The sequence below is a fragment of the Falco cherrug genome, chromosome 16 (genome assembly GCF_023634085.1).
Source record: "Falco cherrug isolate bFalChe1 chromosome 16, bFalChe1.pri, whole genome shotgun sequence".
NCBI classification, from domain to species: Eukaryota; Metazoa; Chordata; class Aves; order Falconiformes; family Falconidae; genus Falco; species Falco cherrug.
The window spans coordinates 4,649,309-4,667,544 of NC_073712.1; the positions used below are offsets into that span (position 1 = coordinate 4,649,309).

General features: G+C 48.3%; 1 protein-coding gene across 8 annotated transcripts in view; it reads right to left on the bottom strand.

Annotated features, from left to right (window-relative positions):
* ANKS1A (ankyrin repeat and sterile alpha motif domain containing 1A) overlaps positions 1–18,236 on the bottom strand; it is a 112,153-nt gene that overhangs the window by 60,912 nt on the left and 33,005 nt on the right. For all 8 annotated transcript variants that reach the window (XM_055727952.1, XM_055727949.1, XM_055727953.1 and 5 more), the window contains 7 exons: positions 13,971–14,267; positions 13,227–13,302; positions 12,826–12,927; positions 11,409–11,504; positions 11,113–11,309; positions 9,169–9,261; positions 4,718–4,835 (listed from right to left, as the gene is read on the bottom strand). In XM_055727952.1, coding sequence (XP_055583927.1) covers positions 4,718–4,835; positions 9,169–9,261; positions 11,113–11,309; positions 11,409–11,504; positions 12,826–12,927; positions 13,227–13,302; positions 13,971–14,267 — 979 coding nt within the window. The remainder of the gene's footprint in view (positions 1–4,717; positions 4,836–9,168; positions 9,262–11,112; positions 11,310–11,408; positions 11,505–12,825; positions 12,928–13,226; positions 13,303–13,970; positions 14,268–18,236) is intronic.

Consider the following 18,236-nt stretch of genomic DNA (forward strand, 5'->3'; position numbering starts at 1 on the left):
AGCGGGCCCTGAAAGCTGCAGGGAGAACTGATGTAGGAAGGAAAGGGTCATCTCGCTCCTTTTTGTCATTGAGGTGCACACTGCAGGAACGCTGAGGGCTCCCCAGGTTTTACCTCCTGGGGTTTCAACTACAGGTGCCTCAGGATGGTCGTGGAGAGACCAGAACAACCCCCGGCCATCCCGGGAAGACATACCTTTCTGGGATAGGTCACTGACGCGATTCAGCTGATGTGCCGATCACTTTTCTCATGGCACAAAGAGGAACACCACTCATTTTTCAAGGGTATCGTGAATTTGGAGAAGGAGAAAATAATACTTAGCTGCCAGAGAAGCAGAGACACCCCAGTTCCATCCATCTGCTGCATTCAAAGCATCCTCCTCCAGCTACACCTTTTAACTCAGAAAGGGAGTCATCCTTAACAGAGGGGCTTCTGCCCAGCTCCCCGAGCTGATTTTACACCCAAGCACAGATATCTGGTCTTGACTTTTTCAGCCAATGCCCACTGCAGGTTTCAGCAACGGGAGAGATTTTTTCCAACACCTAATGGGAACAGGAGCGCCTGCCCAGGCACAGACCGTCTGCTTCCCAGGGAGGATTCAATTAAGAGCTTCCCTGCCAGCTGCCTGATGATTCCAGATACGAAGCGCTTCCCTAAACTCATAACACGAAGCTGCAACTGCCCTGTCTCGACTGAATTTCTTTCCGTATATATCATCAACAGGATTTCTTTCATGCCCCTGGATTAGGAGAATGAAGCTGTTACTGCAGCTGCTTTTTGCTCAAGCTCCCCAGCCTCAGAAGTAGCAAGGGCACACACCAGCCTCTACCTTTCATATAGAAAAGGCTCCCTGTGCTACATCACACCAGAATTTGTCAAGTGAGGAGCGTGCAACTATCTCCTGTGGCACAGGCGGCCAGAGGAGGAAAGGGTCCCTTAGGGTGCTGCTATAGAGGTGCGAAAATAACCTTCAACTGCAGTAAAACTGAAATTTCTTGATGTTGATGGGATGAAAGGCTCATCTATGCAGCGAGGTGCTGCATGCGAAATCCAGACGTGTACAGTACGCTCCTGTATTAGCCTCAAACTCGGTCACTTTGGGCAGTTTGTCCTCCAAAAGCCACCTGAGCTTGTGCTCTTTTTCTACTCCCTCCCCTATTCCCCTTTTAGGAAAGGGCAATAAAACACTGCTCTGGTTGCTTAGAGAGTTTGTTCATTTCACTCTGCACAGAAGCTTCTAAATACATCGTGACAGCAGAAATGCAGGCTTGGACCCGAGACACGGGAAGGGGTCTGTCCCCCAGCCACAAAACCAAGGGAGGGCACGTAGGCTGTGGTTTACACTATCATCCATCTCACGGCAAACCAAGAAGTCTCTGCCTCTTCCAGCCTTTGTCTGCCATACCCATGCGTCCCCACGGATTCCCTGTAACGATATCCATCCCACTGTTTCTGCGGCTCTCTGAAAAGCTATTTTCTTTAAATCTCTCTGCAGCATGTGTTGTCTTTCATCGTTGCCTCATTTCAGCGCCCTGGTTTAGAGCACAGTCATACATCTGGTTGAACCAGAATAACCGTAAGAAAAACGCGAGCAGGAGGAAGGGCGAAGCAGGGACTTCAGGCTGGGCTTCCCATGGAAGCAGCACAGCAGAACCTCAACAAGTACCAGTTTTAATAACTCTCAGAAGGAACCGAGTCAGTCCTACCTGCAGCCGGTTACTGCTGACAGCACTTGTGGAGGATTCTCCTGAGAGGCAAGACAGACAAAGCTCAGAAGCATTTTCTGCCTTCATCCTCCATCAGGTCTCTCCGAACGCAGCAGGAGTGGAACGGTCTCCTCCGGTCAGTCCACACAGAGTTCACCACTCTTGGCCTATTTACAAGTCCTGTTACAAGGTCTGAATGACCCGACCTCATGCAGGCGATTGCACGTAGTTTCCTTACCAAAGGGGATGGGAAAGCATTTGGCTTAAACCACTTCTGATACTCTGCCCGCAACATCAGGCCAACTTTTCCCAGTGCTCCAGCATGTGACAGCAAACTGCTGTAACATACACAAAAGGCAACCAAAGCCAGGCGGATAATACCACATTCATCTAGTCACTGGATACAAGACAACTTGCAGCAAGAGGAACAAAGGCAGCTATCACATATGAAAGGCACCATTAAACACAGCATGCCTGAAATTCAGCTTTCCAGCTGCCCTGGAAAGTCCTTCTCAATAGCCCGCGAGAATCCGAGTCCTTCTCTGCTGACCAAAGGCTCCTCCAGAACTCATCAAGTAACATCTAGAAGCCCAGCCTCTCAGAACAAGGGCCAAGAAGTAATTCAAAGCCACCCTGCAGCCTGCTCCTTGTCTTGGGATTGAGCTGCTGCCTTTGATGCTCCAGGACCCGTCTGATCCAGAGCTGGGAAAATTCTCCAACACCTCAATTAAGGCTTCAGTCCCTCACTCAGCCCTTGTTTAACTTTTTGCCAAAACGACTCTGCTGCTCCCTAAACGCATCTTTTCCCCCCACGCCCACATATACCTCACATTTCATACTTAGCTACGTCTGCTTCCACGTGCCCTTCTGGTATCTGACCCCAACTGCTGGGAAAGCTGGAACCATTTTCTTTTGTTCCCAGTGCAATAAAGCAGATTTCAAAGCTGATCCACCCTTCCAGAGCAGTTATCAACCTCACGTGCAGAAAGGAACAACCTGTAACGCTGTGACAGAAAGCAAGGATGAACACCACAGACCAGAAAAATCGTGCTAAACAAAAAAGAAATGTAGTCAGTGTCTCATTTCCTACTGGCATCATGAAGCCTGAAGTCCCCGAGAGGACAAACAGCAGGTGAAGGATGACAGGGGGCCCTGTCAAAGCTCAGCTGCTCCTGCAGTGTGGGGAGAGCTGCCAGCTGGGGACACTGCCACACATGCGGTTGTGCCACAGGGATCACGCCAAGACCTTTTGGAAAACAGCTGGGACCCTCTGGAGAAGGGGGACAAACAATTGTGTGTCTTTTTCTCCAGGTGCACCACGAAGAGCGATGGGATATGGCCCCGGCAAGCGGAAGAAACGCAAGAAATGAGAAATACATCGGCTGGACCCCTTCCCGGGTGGAGCAGCTCTCCACCTCCACCGGATTGAAGGCTCCGCTGCATTAGATGCAGTGGTAACTGCGTTTAGAAGCGTGGGCAAGACCTGGAAGATGAGAAAACTCAACTGCATCCTTGGATTTCTCCTGCTGCAACAGCGGAAAGGGCTCCGCGCTTGTTACAAACCCAGTAACACTTGCCACAGACTGCACACCCTGAAGTCACAGCTCTTATCTTTCCAGCTGGATGTTAAGACAGGACTCTGCTCCGGATCCTTAGTAGGCTAAAGATGCTCCCTGCAACCTCTGTGAAACGGGGTTTAGACCGTTTGCAGTACCGACGCGTTCAGGGGAAGAGATCTACATCAAGAACAAGCAAATGCATTCCTGTGAGATTTTATTTTCGTCTGACACATAGTTAGGACCCACCTTTACACACATTAATCAAACCTAGACACGGTAGGCAGAGAAAGGAGCCAAGCAGTCAGGAATAGCTCACACCTGAATAATCAGCAATAGCTGCACGCTGAAAAGCTGTGCCTGAAAGCTGCTGGCTCCATAGCTGTCACCCAAGGACTACTCCTGGCTGAGACCCCAAAGCACCAACCTGAAAAGCATCCTAACTTGGCCTCCGGCAGCAAGTGGCTTTGGCAAACGCTGGTGGGAAAATAATGACCTCTTGTGCCACCCTGCACAAGCTAGGAGCACGGCAGGGCTCAAGGAACAAAAGCTATCATGCTGCAAGAAGGGGAAAAAAAAAAGAAAAAAAAAAAAAGCTGCAGGTCTTACAGGGCAGTCAGTGAGACATCACACCGAGTCCTCATTATCCTCTGTCCATCCTTAAAGCCAGACGGTTTCCAGGTTTCGAATCCCAACTAAAACCTTCCAAAATCCTGCTCAGGACTTTTGAATAAAGCAAGAAATGTTTTTCCCTCTAAACAAATCTTTTGTGGTGGTTGTTGTTGTTGAAGGAAAGCCAAAAAGCCCAGCAAGAGCCAAACACAAGAGACAAGGTGTTCCCAGACCCCTGGTAAAGCACAACAGTTCCTCTGGGAGAAGAGAGCCTAGTTCGATACTTAACCTGGTACAGAGCAGATTTTCAGCATGTTCTAGAAAAGGGGCTTGCTCTACGTGTTTGTTTTCCTCCTTTGTTAGTTTACATCTCAAATTAGCTTTAATACACACTGGGATGTTGGTTTTAAGATCAGGGCCAATCTTCTGCTGATATCAACATGCAACACCAGCAGGTCCTCAAGTTCAGCTGGGTGGAGAATACGGCTCACGTAAAGGCTCCCATGGGTTCCTCTCCCTTGTAACAACACCACAGCCTTCCACCCCTCTGCACTCACTTGACCGTGCCCAAGATCGGCTTATTTCCTAAGTTAACAGAGTAGGTCCTCATAATCTCTTAGTTGTCAAAATAGCAGAGTTGCCCTTCCTCCGTGTACACTTTGTACAGGAACATTTAGCTCTCTCCTTTTTATAAAAAGTGAAGATTACCAGGAAACAAAACAATTGCAATCCAGACCCCAGCTGCCCCACCCAAAGAGTTTAATTGTTCCAGTTTCTCTCTGCCCTCTATATTTTCCTTAAATGCATCTAAGCAAACAGCTCCATGTTTTGGATGGTCACTTACCTTTTGTTTTCCTATCCAGTGCCACCGGCTTTTTCGTTTCTGCTGTAAGCAACAGCTCGTAAGGGTGTTCCTCTTCCTCAGCTCCACTTCCCCTGCTCTTTCCTCGTGCAACAGGGGCCTAATGAAAAACAGCATAATGTAGCTCTCCACAAAGCAATGCTATTTATCCCAGCAATAAAGCACAAGGCCTCTTTATGCCATGGTTTAAGCAAGGAATTGGCAGAGGCAACACCTTCACCGCCGAGTGCGATCCAAAATGCAATAGTCCTCCCCCCCTGCCCCTCCAAAAACCACCCAAACCCCCTTTATTTTCTAGTATTTCAGGTTGCTGACAGCTTTCTAGCACCGACCAACTGATTCACTGTGCAAGGTCTGCAGACAGCCTGGAGGGGGGAAAAGAGCTGAGACCGTTATTCCTGTTCATCCCAACTCAGACTTACTGTTGCTATTGGAATTTGCATCGTCATTCAGTATTTAGTTGCTGGCCCTATTAGGATGTGGCTGGGGAAAAAAAAAAAAAAAAAAAAGCCCAAATCTCTCCACCTTCTCTGCAGTCTCGGATCCAGCATTCCTAACCTCAGGATGCACAAGCAGATTTAGGACTAAAGAGCCCTCAGGCAATACTGTATAAACACAGTTTAACCTCAGGATGTGCAACAGCGATTGTGCTCATTTAAATCCCAAAAAGCCTCTGATTAGAGTCAGGAATATTGGCAGATGCTCCAGCAAGCTGCTCTGGAACGCCACCATCCATGTGCTGGGATGCGGGCTTGCTGCAGGATCCACATGAGTCTGGCTGCAGACTCACACGTGTTGGTCCACCTCAGCGCCAAGGACGACGGGCATTTGACATCTTTCGAGCACCAGGCGTGCCATCCCAGTGCTGACGGGGCTGAACTGGGCTTCAAGGCACCGTCCTTAGAGCACCAGGCGTGCCATCCCAGTGCTGACGGGGCTAAACTGGGCTTCAAGGCACCGTCCTTAGAGCACCAGATGCATCCCAGTGCTGACGGGGCTAAACTGGGCTTCAAGGCACTGTCCTTAGAGCACCAGATGCATCCCAGTGCTGACGGGGCTAAACTGGGCTTCAAGGCACTGTCCTTAGAGCACCAGATGCATCCCAGTGCTGACGGGGCTAAACTGGGCTTCAAGGCACTGTCCTTAGAGCACCAGATGCATCCCAGTGCTGACGGGGCTAAACTGGGCTTCAAGGCACTGTCCTTAGAGCACCAAATGCATCCCAGTGCTGACTGGGCTAAACTGGTCTTCAAGGCACAATCCTTAGAGCACCAGGCGTGCCACCCCAGTGCTAATGGGGCTAAACCCCAGTGCTAATGGGGCTAAACCGGGCTTCAAGGCACCCTGCCTACATGGTCAGCTGCCTTTCAGCACCATCTCCTGGCTAGACCCCGGCAGGTTGATCCAACCATGGCTGGGTCAAACCACGGCAGAAAGCAGGTGATCCCTACCTGCTGCCAAGACGGGGAAGAACAGGTCTGAACAAAACGTCCCCCCAAGGAGGGCTCTCTTACTGCTCGCAGGCTCCTCTAACTGCCACCGTCTAGACAGCAGCCTAAGCACCGCCTCCCACCTCTTCCCCAAGGTGAGAGCATCAGGGTTGCTGCAAGGGCAAAGAGGTACCTACCTGACTGCGATCTAGTCAGGCCCTCTGGAAGCTTCTGGAGGCTCAGAGACACCCCCAGAAGTCAGCAGCACAGACTGGATTCCTACGTCCGTGCAACCTCAAGTGGCTTTTAAATCAGCTTTCTCAATGGGAGGAAATGGGCCATGTCCGGCAAAGAAAGTATTTATTCTACCTGCTTCCAACACGCGCCGTCAGGCAGACCTGCTCCTTTTCAGGTGAAGGAGCTCATAACGAGCAAATTAAGGAAATAAACTTCCGACCAGATGGTGGCACAAAAACATCAGACCATAACAGTAGGTGACAGGCTCTCGCCAGAGAACTTGGAAAAATACTGCACAGCAGCAGCCTGTCGTAACAGTTGAAGCCTGGACCTCAAGCCAGGCAGCAGTGTACTCCTAAGACTCCTGCAGACGCTAACGATGGTGCTGACCTCTTCCAAATGCACTGAATGCATTCAGGCAGCAGCTCCCTAGCGGCACACAATTCCCAGCTTGCGCTTTGTAAACTTTTATGCGTCCGTTTACAGGCCTGGGTACACTTTATTTTCTCCAGCTCTCATCCCCCCAAGCTTTAAACAGAGTTTCAGGTTCGAATTCACTCCAAATGAAAACCACTGTTTGCTGGGAAACTGGGCTTGCTCTGTAGGCTCTGCAACCAGGAGCAACAAAATCAAATCAATTTTTCTTCCAAGTCATCTATCATTTATTTACACATGTTGGTCAGCATGTATAAATGTTCCCTATTAGCAAAACCCCAAAATAAGATGATGTTAATAACAAGCGTGCTCTTTGGCGTGTACTTAATCCACAGTCGTGGCCTTTGAAAGACTTTTTAAAGGGTAACTCGTCTCTTTTGTCTCTCCTCCCTCCCCAGAGCTGCAAACCGAACTGCTGGCACAATCATGGCGCCTCGTCTTTCATCTGCACTTCCCTTTCGGAGAGGAGTAGTAAACAAATTAAATTGAAGTTTAATTTGACAATGCAGACACTTATTCAGCTGCAAACCCAGAAGGTTTCTGCAGATAGTGAAAGAAGGCACTCAAGCACCTCCAAACAATCAGCTCTTTTTCGCCTGTTTGTACTAACGTTTTTCCATCATGAGAATTAAAAGTTTCTTGTTTATGCACATCTGTTTTGACAGATAGCCCCAGCTTGGCAATGGAATAAAAAGACTACTTTTGAAACTAGAGTTTGGCCCAACCCCAGAATATTCAATGACTAACTGTCCTGGCTCTAACGCGAGAGCAGGTCTGGAGGATGGCGGATCAGGATGCTGCTCCGAGATGTTTACAGCATGCCCTAAGCATATTCCTGTCCACGCCTGCCCAACCCAGAGAGAACATGTACCCAAATGATAAATACTGGGCAAGAGAAATGAAATGAGCAATGCTCAGCAAAGCAGAGCACCCCAGAAGCAGCAAAGAACAAGAACCAGACCCAAACCTGCCTTATCGGTACATCTAGAAGGTCATTTCCAGGCAGCGACACAATCTGTCAGCGACACCGATGAAATTGGTTGCAAATCAAGATCTCCCCAGCAAGTCACTTTGCATACGAGTCTATTTGCCAGCAAGATTTCTTTTAATCATGGATCCTGATTGGAACCTTGGATCATGTTTCCAAAGCCATTAACGGCAGGACACCACAGCAGGTGTTTTATAATTAAATATGGCAAGATAACTCAGCAGGAGCAGCCCATGCACGTTTCCCTCCCTCGTGTTTGTTATCATAAACAAGCTCTGCTTTCCAATTATGCTGTGACCTGCTACCCAGCTCTCCTCTGCTGAGCACCAGCCACAGGACCAGCCATCACACACTGCAAAGCCATTTTAACAGCAGCGGAGAGATCAGTCTGCAATTTCACGTTTCAGTTTTCCTGTTTATGCACCATTTGGAGCTTTACTCTCTCTCTCAAAAGGCGGCTCTATTAAAGCAAATACTGTTTTACTCATGTCTGCGGTAGAGCTGACATACTTCAGAAAACAGATCACATTTATGCCGTGTAGGAACTTCAGAGTCAACACATTCAAAGCCAAGCTGCTGGTGAACGGGAGCCTGTTCCGATGCACGCCACTGGTTTTACACACAACCTACTGCATTTGGAAAGGCAAGGATATCCACAAGATTTGGTTTTGCTTTAAACATTTTCCTGGGTGCCAGCAGAAGTTGCCAAGACGCATTTGTGGTTTCACACACACCCCCCAGACAGCTCTCACAGAGGTCCATAAGCAAGTGAACACAAAAGAGCAAGAGGAAGCGCAGGAGGAACAACGCAGAACAGGAGAGCTTTGGTTTCACCAAAAAGCAGCCCACTTGCCTCAACCTCTGCAGAAGACAACTTTAACAGATGCTGGGCCAGATCCTTGGCTGAATTCAAGCCCCTGATCCCTGTTTACATCAGTGGGACCCACAAGCCCACGCATCTCCTCGGCAGCTGGAAGCTCAGAGGAAGCAGGAACTAAGGGCCCTCTGGGTTTCAGTCTCCAGCGAAGATGCATTTGGTGGGATCATTACAAGTGGGCAACAGTCCACATCACAACGTGATTCAGAAAAATCCTTCCTATTCTTGGCTGAGAATTCCCTTAGGAAGTGTAAGGCTGGAGGTCAGCACGGAGGTGCCCTGGAAGAACCGCACAAAGGAAGTTCCCATGGCAAGTGACAGCAGCAATGCTGGAGTGAAAGAAGACTTTGCATTCACAGCCTGACTTGCAAGGGATGTAATATCATAGCTGGCTCCTCCCAAATTATTAAAACTGATCTTTAAGCCACACTCCTATAGAGAGCACCACAGATCAAGTCCCACGTACCTCACAGGAAGCACCATGGCCTATCTTCTTCTCCACATGCTGCTCCTCCTCTTCATCGGGCGGTGGCTTGGCAGGCGGGGGTGGACGTTCTCTCTGCAGTTTAAAGACCACTGTCAGCTGCGCTGTGTTAAAGCACGTCCCCTCCTGCTTCCACCAACACTACGCCCACACCGCTGTGCGTGCCGCATGGCAGGGACCTCCTCTAATTACTCGGGGTGGAGGAGAAGTTCAGTCCCAACAGCACAGAGCCTGGCAGTGGTTGCTGCCTTTCCTCCTCCTCCTCCTCCTCTTCCTCCTCCCCAGCAGGACACCTACGCAGGCAGAGAGCCCCTTCTGCAGATGCCCTGTGGATGGGATGCTGGCGATTACTGCTGCGGAGCAGAAGTGGGTGGGCTGCGTTATGCTGGACAAGGGCACCTCAGACCCACGTGAGCACTGACTAGATTTTGGGAGCATAAAACCGCTCAGGTGGAAGGTGCTGTTCACACAGGTTTGCTGCTTCCTTCCTTGGGCCAGTTCAGTCCGACCCAGAGCGGTAACCTCAATGGCACAGCATCACACAGCGAACGTCAGCAATGAACTCGTGCGAACGGGGAGAAAGGGAAGACCCACTGCTTGTGTCTTAATGAAACTGTAACAGTAGTGATCCCAGAGGCACCTTTTACAGCAGAAAACCCTACGGATCAAGGGACAGTGCTGCACTGCATTCCTCAACTATCCCAAGATTGAACTATCCCAAGATTGCCTGTGGGCTCTTAGAACTGCTGCCTTGTCACCATACAGAGCTAAAAAACCATCTCTCTAGGTCATCTCCTGCCCTCCAACAGCTCCATCTAACGGCACAGGAAAAGACGGCCGAGGAACAACTCATTCCAAAAGTCCCAAGCAAGCCTTGGGAGAAGCCCCAGCGAGCTCCTGGAGCATGTCCCTCTTTCCTCTCCCTTCCCACTGCAGTTCAGCCTCTCGTCTTTTCTTATCTGTGACAGAGCTGAGCTTATTTCACACCAAACACCATCAGCACAGGACAGCACACAGACGGATATAAGCCACCAAGATTTAGTCCATAACAGGACAGCACATCTGAATGAGCGATCTGGACGAAACGCCCGTCTTGTAAAGCTTTTGTCTCATTTCTACTGTATTTGCTAATAATACAGGGAAAACAATGCACCTCTTTGCAGACAGGGAGGAAGCACGGTTACAGTACCACCAGCAGTTTAATTGTTTGTTGCTGCCTTTTGTCCAAAAACACATCCACGGACCAGGCTTTGTAAAACCAAGCAGAAAACAAACCCTGAAGCTGACACAGCATGCTGCAAGGCCAGCATCCCATCTGCCCCACAGCAGTGTTGCCATTGGTTGCTAACGGGGCAGCAGGTGCAACTAACAGAAGGTGAGGAAGACTTTGAAGTCAGTTCCAGGAGCTTTGCGTTGCCTTGTAAAGCCTTGAGTACCCTCTACAGACCTCTGCAAGTAATACAGAAAAAAAATGTTTCCACTGCCTGGTTTCCAACAGGATATTCTTAAAAGGTAATTCCTCGAGAGCCTTCTCTTGGGCAAAGCAAAAGGCAAGACAGATGAGAAAAATGCTCCACACACAAGTTTCCAAAGCTTTCTTCTAGACAAGAAGGTGACCTTCAGCTAAGCGCAATGTCCTGACAAACTAAAATTCACAGGCACCGGTATTTAACTGCCAGAAAACAGAAGGATGCAACGCTTGGCAAAAGTTCAGCAGGGAGAAGTAGCTACTTGTGGGCAACACAAGAGAGGTTCTGTGATCAGGCCCGTGAAAAAGGAGAGGTACCTGCCTGCTTTAATCAATGTCAGGGACGGGGTTAAAAATTTCCTCAAGCTGGGGGATGGGCAGCCTGCTGCAAAATCATGAGAACTGAGCTAAGTTACCTATCCTAAGGCAAGCAGAGAGGAGCCCACACAGCTACATACAGGCCTGACTCCTGCTGCTTTGAGACCGGTTGATTCCGCTTCCTTATTCACCGATTCTCGATCTGAAGATCTCCCGCTGGCAAGGCTGTCCAGGGAGTGGCAGGACGTGGCATTGTATAAAGCTTCATATGGACTCTCCTCTTCTGGGTTGACTTCAAAGTCGATGATCAGTTCCGTAACTGCTTTCTCCACATCACCTGCGAGAGCGGGAGACACACAGGTACATCGCTTGGGGCTTCTCCCCTTGGGAAGCCAGCGTTTGCTGGAAGAGCATCGCTGGTGCCATGGAAGCCTACCCTGAGATATCCGGCACACGGGATCAGCGGCTGGAACAAGCGGTGCTTGAACAGTCTTCTCCGCAGCTTTGACACTCTTCTTCCCAACCGTGTAATCTGCAGGGAGGTGGGGCGACAGGGTCAGTTGATGTCAATCTAGTTTTATGTCCTTTTCAGCATATGGCGCTTCCTCCCTCGTGGATGGAAGGCCAACTGTCAGCTTATTAAGCCTTAAAAAAAAATATATATAACTGAAGTACATTATTAAAACTTGCAGCTCAGATCTCAAAATAGAAGCCGGCGGCCTCTTTAATCACATGCACAAGGTTAAGGATGGCGCTTTGAACTTTTACAGAGTCTTTAATCAGAACGCTGCAAAGCTCCTGTATGTACACAACATCATGGAGCAGATTACTTCATGCTATAGACACAAGCTACATCACTAAGCAGAGATGCAGTCTGGTCTTCTGGAGTCATAAGGCAGAATAAACAAGTCTAGCTCTGGTCCCCAAACCACAGGCAAAGCCAGAAACATTAAGTTTAGACTAATTAAGCCAGACATCAACATCTCACACAGCTAGCTCACCTACAGGAGCAAACTAAGAGCATTTACCTGCAAGAACCTCAGTTTTAAAGCCCATCTTTATCTCCAATTTCAGAATAGAGATACTACCTACCAGCCTCACAGGCAAAGTTTTAATTAAAAGTCTGCAAAGTGCTTTGAACCTGTAAAGCTCCCAAACGCGAAGCATGAATAATGCACACCAGTTGCATACGCTTCTGATCTTTTCCCCACAGCTGAGAGGAAATTGAGACAGCATAATTACAAGGTAGGAATTTAGCTACGATGCCACATTTCATTCCCTAACTTGGACAGACGCAATGGGCCAAGCTCCTTCATAAACCACAAGTAATCAAGGCCTTTCTGTACATCTCATGGGCAAAATCCATGCCCAAGCTTCACAATGAAGTGAGGAGGAGGATGTAAGATCCACAGACGACTATTTGCCTACACAGACACATACATAAAGGATAGTTAATCCAAAACCGTTTCTAAAGCCATTACTTTGAATTCTGCAAGCAGATTTAGGCTATCTTTAATTTTAATTAACTTCTCCAGTGAGTTAAACAAAGCTCAATTAAGCCCATTTAAACTGTAAAAGTCATGCCACACTCCTCCAGCAAAGGAGCTAATCCCCCTAAATCCCCCCCCCCCCCAAGAAGTCTCCCTGCAAACATTTGGTCTAGAGACAGCTCACCAGAGCATTTAAGCATCATTCCTTCATCAGCAACACCTGTAAGATCCTCACGGAGGGACCTGACCTGAAGCTGCTTCGCTTTCAGCACCTTCCAGGGCTGGAGAACAAAATCCTGCACTGGCATCATCAGCACCCGAAACTTCTCCCTCCTGCCCCGCACACAGAGCTACATCACTGACCTTCGATAAGAGCTGCTATGTGTTGGCTTTTCTGAGAGGGAAGCTCCCTCACAATATCCAGGGCTGTCAGGCCTCTGTTATCCTTTATGTTCACGTCAATACCTGCGGCAATAGGTGCAGAGAAGGCAAAAGCAAGATTTATTTTTTTTTTAAACGGTGTCCAAGTCCATGTCTTTCAACAAGCTCAGATCTTACATTTGTGATCATCACTGTGGGGGGAGCTAAAAAATGCTTTAGAGAGGCAGACCTAAAGCCAAACACCTGGAGATATCCTCTGCTATGACCCTCCCCGAGGAACTTTGATCGCTGGTTGGGGAAACACACTGCTCTCTAAAGGGGTTTCCTCGAGTTCTGGATGAAGGGATCGCCACGCTATTGCTTCAAAAGGGGATCACTCTCACCTGCAGCCAGCAATATTTGTACCACATCAGTCTTGCCAAACAAAGCAGCTTCGTGCAAAGCACTGCCTTTTTCAGTCTGCAAATTAAATGGAAAAATAGCATGAAGCCAGACAGTGGGGAATGGTGATGGAGGCATGTTTAGAAGGTTACAGAAGCAGTAAGCAAACGGCATCATATACAAAGTGTGGGCAACAGTATCTACAACCGAGGACAGACAATAAAAATTATTACAAAGCTGAGAATTTGGAATGGAAAATGGGGATGGTCTCCAGAGAGACATGCAGGCCCAGGTTAGAGACCAAGAAAGGACTTTCTACAGCTTAGCAAGAGGTCGTGTCCTGAAAAAGAAAGACAAGACCACCACATAGAAGCTATTGCTGTGAAAACAGCATCTTCACAAGTGGCTTGATAGGAAGAGAGACAATTTGCCTCCGCCGCTATCAAGAGCTCATGGTACTGCAGGGCAGAACAGCTTCGGCGAACGGGCTTGTCCTCCTCCCTCGCTGTGTGTCTGGGGCTCTCTCAACCACCAAGCAGGCGTGAAGCATGCACAGCACCAGTATCCCTCCGAGCAGCTTCCCAGAGCAACCGAGAGCTGAACAAACAGCCCAGAGGAGACCAAAGCTATCGCTCATCTTTCATAAACGATCCCGCTGGGAGCAAGGTTGGGCAGAGCGTGACCACATGGGCTTCTCCATCCTCCAGCGCTCAAACCAGTCCCTCCCACACAGACCCGCTCGATACCTGATAGTTGCTATCCATGCCAGCATCCAGGAGGACGTGGACTACAGTTTTGTGACCGTTTCTAGCTGCCAAGTGCAGAGGAGTATGTTTCTTAGTGTTGCAGCTTAAAAGATTGGGGTGAGCGTTCAAGAGCATCTTCACGACTTCCAGCCTCCCATAGAGCGCAGCCAGGTCCAGAGGAGTCTCAAACTTGTTGTTGCGCATGGTGGGGTCGGTCAGCTCCTCCAGAAGGACCTTCACCACCTCGGTGTGGCCGTACTGCGCGGCGCAGTGCAGCGCCGTCTCGTTGTCGTTGTTCTGGGGAGGGGGGGAGTCACAAATGTGAGCACGTCAGAACCGGGGAGAACAAAGCTGCTCCATTGCCTCGCTCAAACCATTGAAGTTTAAATGCGAAAACAAGACAAAAAAGCAGTTGGGAAGCAGAGAGCCTAGTTCGAAACTGAGCCTGGAGCAATGTTTTCACCATCTCGCTAGCCATTTACCAGGCACAGACATCCCCTCGTGAACTCATCAGCCCACCCACCCAGGAAGAGCTTCAAAAACATTCAGAACAATAAGCTTTACTCAGATATGGGAAATCTGCTCTGTGGGAAACAGGTGCTATATACGGAATAGCCTGCTTTCAAAGCACTGAGGTCAAAAATCAAGGGACCACGCTAAAGTTTAAGGGACTGTTGAGCTGTATCTGGATTCCCATTAATCCTGCTAGCACTTGGGGAAGGCAAGTCTGTTATTTGTTGACAGCATCCCACATTTCGGGCTGCCACAAAAATAAAATACATATATTTTTTTATTTATATGCGAGATACCACAGGCAAACCGCAGCATGAATTCTATCTGCTGTAGCTTCATCGTCGTCATTTTAGATTTAAACTTCAATTGTTTCCAATCCTACTTATCCTGATTATAACAGTCATTCCACCTTCGCAATTCTGAGGCTCCACAAGCTGGCCGTTTAGAGAAAGGGTGCATTAAGTTACATGCAGTTTGTGTATTAGAAAGCAGTGCAATTAGATCACCCCACTAACGAGCCAAGGTCTCAGGTCAACTGAAGGCAGAGATGTTCAAGCAACACAAGAACACCTCCACAGCGAAAGGCAGATCCAATTAATGCATGCAGCATCTGTCAGGTTAAAAAGCAGCAATGCAAAAGCACTGAAAAACAAGCAACCTAACATGTTTCACTTGCAGGTGCAAAATAGGAACATTGTGAGAATTAAAAGAGCCTTTTTTCAACTTAAATTCACCTCAAGTTTCTAGCTTTACTACTGTGTGTTATACACAGAGGGATTTTGGTTTAAGGATTTTAGGACCAAATAGCTATCCAAAAATTTGACCTAAAAAACCCCAATTTAGTACAAACTGTTACACACTTCAACTTTAGCTGAAAGAACCATGGTTGAATGTGTCATTTTAAGAACAGCTCCCATTAAAAACAAAACCAAACAACAAAACAGGGAACACAGAATTGTCCTGATGGAGTTAGAGGTACTACTTCAGAAACTGAATTTGATCAAAATACCTTTTTGCTTTGAAAGCACATGCATTTTTTTTGGATACCGGCTTGAAGGACCAGTCAGTATTTTGCACCAATTCACAACCACGCAGCAAAACTTGCTCTGTCCTACAAGTACTTTAATCCTATTAAGGTGTTAAGTATTCTAAGGATTACAGGAGTCAGGCATGCACGCTCCCGTTTGTTTTTCACTGGTATTTGCATCATTTTTCAGCCGCGTGGAAAGCACAAGGCAAGCCAGGAGTTCCGGAGCGGCTCTTTGCAGCTGCAAGTTGTATAAAAGCGAAGACTGCGGCAGGGAGCAGCAACAGCCACATGCAAAGCGAGGTATTTAAGAAAGTAAGGAAAGCAGAGCATCGCCGTTAGCACAGAAGTTCAAAGTCGAACAACAGGCTCTATACTTGGAGTGGCAGACGCAGCCAGGATGAAGGAAGGCACATACAAGTGGACAGAAGTTACTGTAGAATAAAGAAGTCTGCACATAAAATATACATACGGAGTGAGAAGGGGAGAGAATACAGAACTACAGAGATCACACTATCAATCAGCTTAAGCTGCTGGTCTCCAGGTGTTTAAAAGGTTGGGAAATCGCATTCTTCTCGTTTGACAGGGAAGGGAGCCCGGGGATCAGTGAGCCCCTAACAGCCAGACCGAGTCCCTCAGCCTGCTCCATAGCGCGAGGGAGGCTCACTGCCAATTTTTGCAGGAGTAGGTAACTCCAGCCCCGCCAGAGCCGCAGGTATCTGCTGAAGAGCCATGGGGGACAGCACTGCTCATGCCACACTAGCCCTGGCTACGGGGAATTTCCACTGCTAGGACTGTGTCCCCTCTCATCCCTCCCTGGCACAGAGACCATATCCGTCAAGGGTGCTTTAAAGCATCAGAGACTCCAAACACCTGCCTGATGGCTCAGAAACGGGACTGCAACATCTTTTAACAACATAACTGTTGCAGATTTCCCCCATCTTCGTTGCAATTTAACGTAATTTTCCTTAAGCAGGTCAGGGCTCTGATGCTTAGGGTGAAATCCCCATTCTTCCTGCAACAGAGATCACCAGGTGGTAAACTCCCCTGAATGAATCGTTACAGAAAGTCTTTCCCCATCACAGACTGCAGGCTGGAAACTCCCACTTTTGCATAAGTCTTTATTACCTGCATTTTGGGTGAGTTTTGAGCAGCCAAGAATACTAAATCCGTCCCAGGCAAGGCAGTTTGCCTCCCTTCCCCGCATCACCTCTCCAAGCACAAACCAGAGTGGAGCCTGAACGATGAGCATGAGCCCTCAGACATACGTATTTATCAGAAATGGAAAAAGAAAATTCCTTTCCAGCAGCCAGAAGGCGTATGGGTTCAAATTTCAGAACTTCTTAGAAAAGTAGAGCACTCCACAGCGCCCAGGGGCTGCATTCCGGCAGGAACCCTAGCATCCCCCTGGTTCACAGTTGGGAATGAGAAGCTGGGCTCGTGGGATGCCTGCCTACAAGCCTGCAGAACAGGAACCTAAGCAGAACTGCCTCTGCTTTCATATGGGCTCCATCAAATTTTTTCAAGCCCTGGTAACTAGATACCACATACCACAGCCCTTACGCTCCTCATCAGATGCTACAACGGAGACTCTACAGCCCTTAAAGGACGTCTGTCTGCACCCCTGTTCCTAACACACCATAAGAGGGATTCGATTGAAGACAGGGAGTCTTAGTTTAAATAAGGGCAAGTTTTCTAACTTTCTAACCTGCAAAGATTTGAATGCTCGAATAAATTGCCAAGAGAGACTACAGAGCTCTCCCTCCCCGAGGTTTGTGAGAAACTGCTAGCCAAACACCGGCCAGGGATGGTTTAGGTGGACCTGATCCTGCTCAGGGCTGGGGAAAAGAGGCTACATGACCCTTGGATCCCATCCAACCTATTTCTAGGATACCTTTGTGCGATTTTTGTCAGTGTATGCACGTCTAACCGAGACTTGCCCTAGTAAAAACCTGCTATTTTGCTGCTCCAGTGACACATTTGATACTAAAGCACAGAACAGGGATGTCCTGCTGGCACGCACTCCACGAAATTGCAGTTAAAGCTAGGGCAAAATAAAAGAGGAAAAAAAGAATTAAGCAAAATCCAGACTTCACCAGGAGGTGACACCCAAGGCACATCACAACCTCGGGCAGAAAGCAGGCCAGAAGAGCTGGCTGGAGCTGGTGGTAATTGTACCACCTCCTTCCCTCCTTTTGCAGCACAGGATTCCCATCGGTAACCCACACGGCACCGCCAGGAGCAAAGGATGAACAAGCCCCCTTCCTTCCTTCCTACAGGTGCCCAACAATGCCAAACATGTTGCAAAAAAAAATAAAGTGATCCCCATATGTCTGACAAGCTTTCGGGAGCTCTGCGGGTGGGTTTGCTGCCCAGCTTCATTTGCAGACTCCAGATGGTAGGCTTCTACTTTTCTCAGCAGCCCATTTAGATTTATAGCACTTTAAACCCAATCTGCATGATTCATTTGCTTCCAATTAAAAAAGACAAAGGTAGTTTGCGCAGTGCATAAACCTGAGCTATGTGACAGCTTTTTCTTGCCTTGGCTCTGCTCAACTGGTTGGTTCCTTCGTGTAAATTAAACAACCAAATTGGAGATAGCAGGAGTTACTGAAGCAGAGTTGCTGTTCCGTCTCTTAAGTTTGCTTCTATCGTTTATTTTTCAGGAGTCCTTCGGGCCTGTAACAAACATATTGCAGGCACCTCCTATGTTGAAAGGGAAAGGG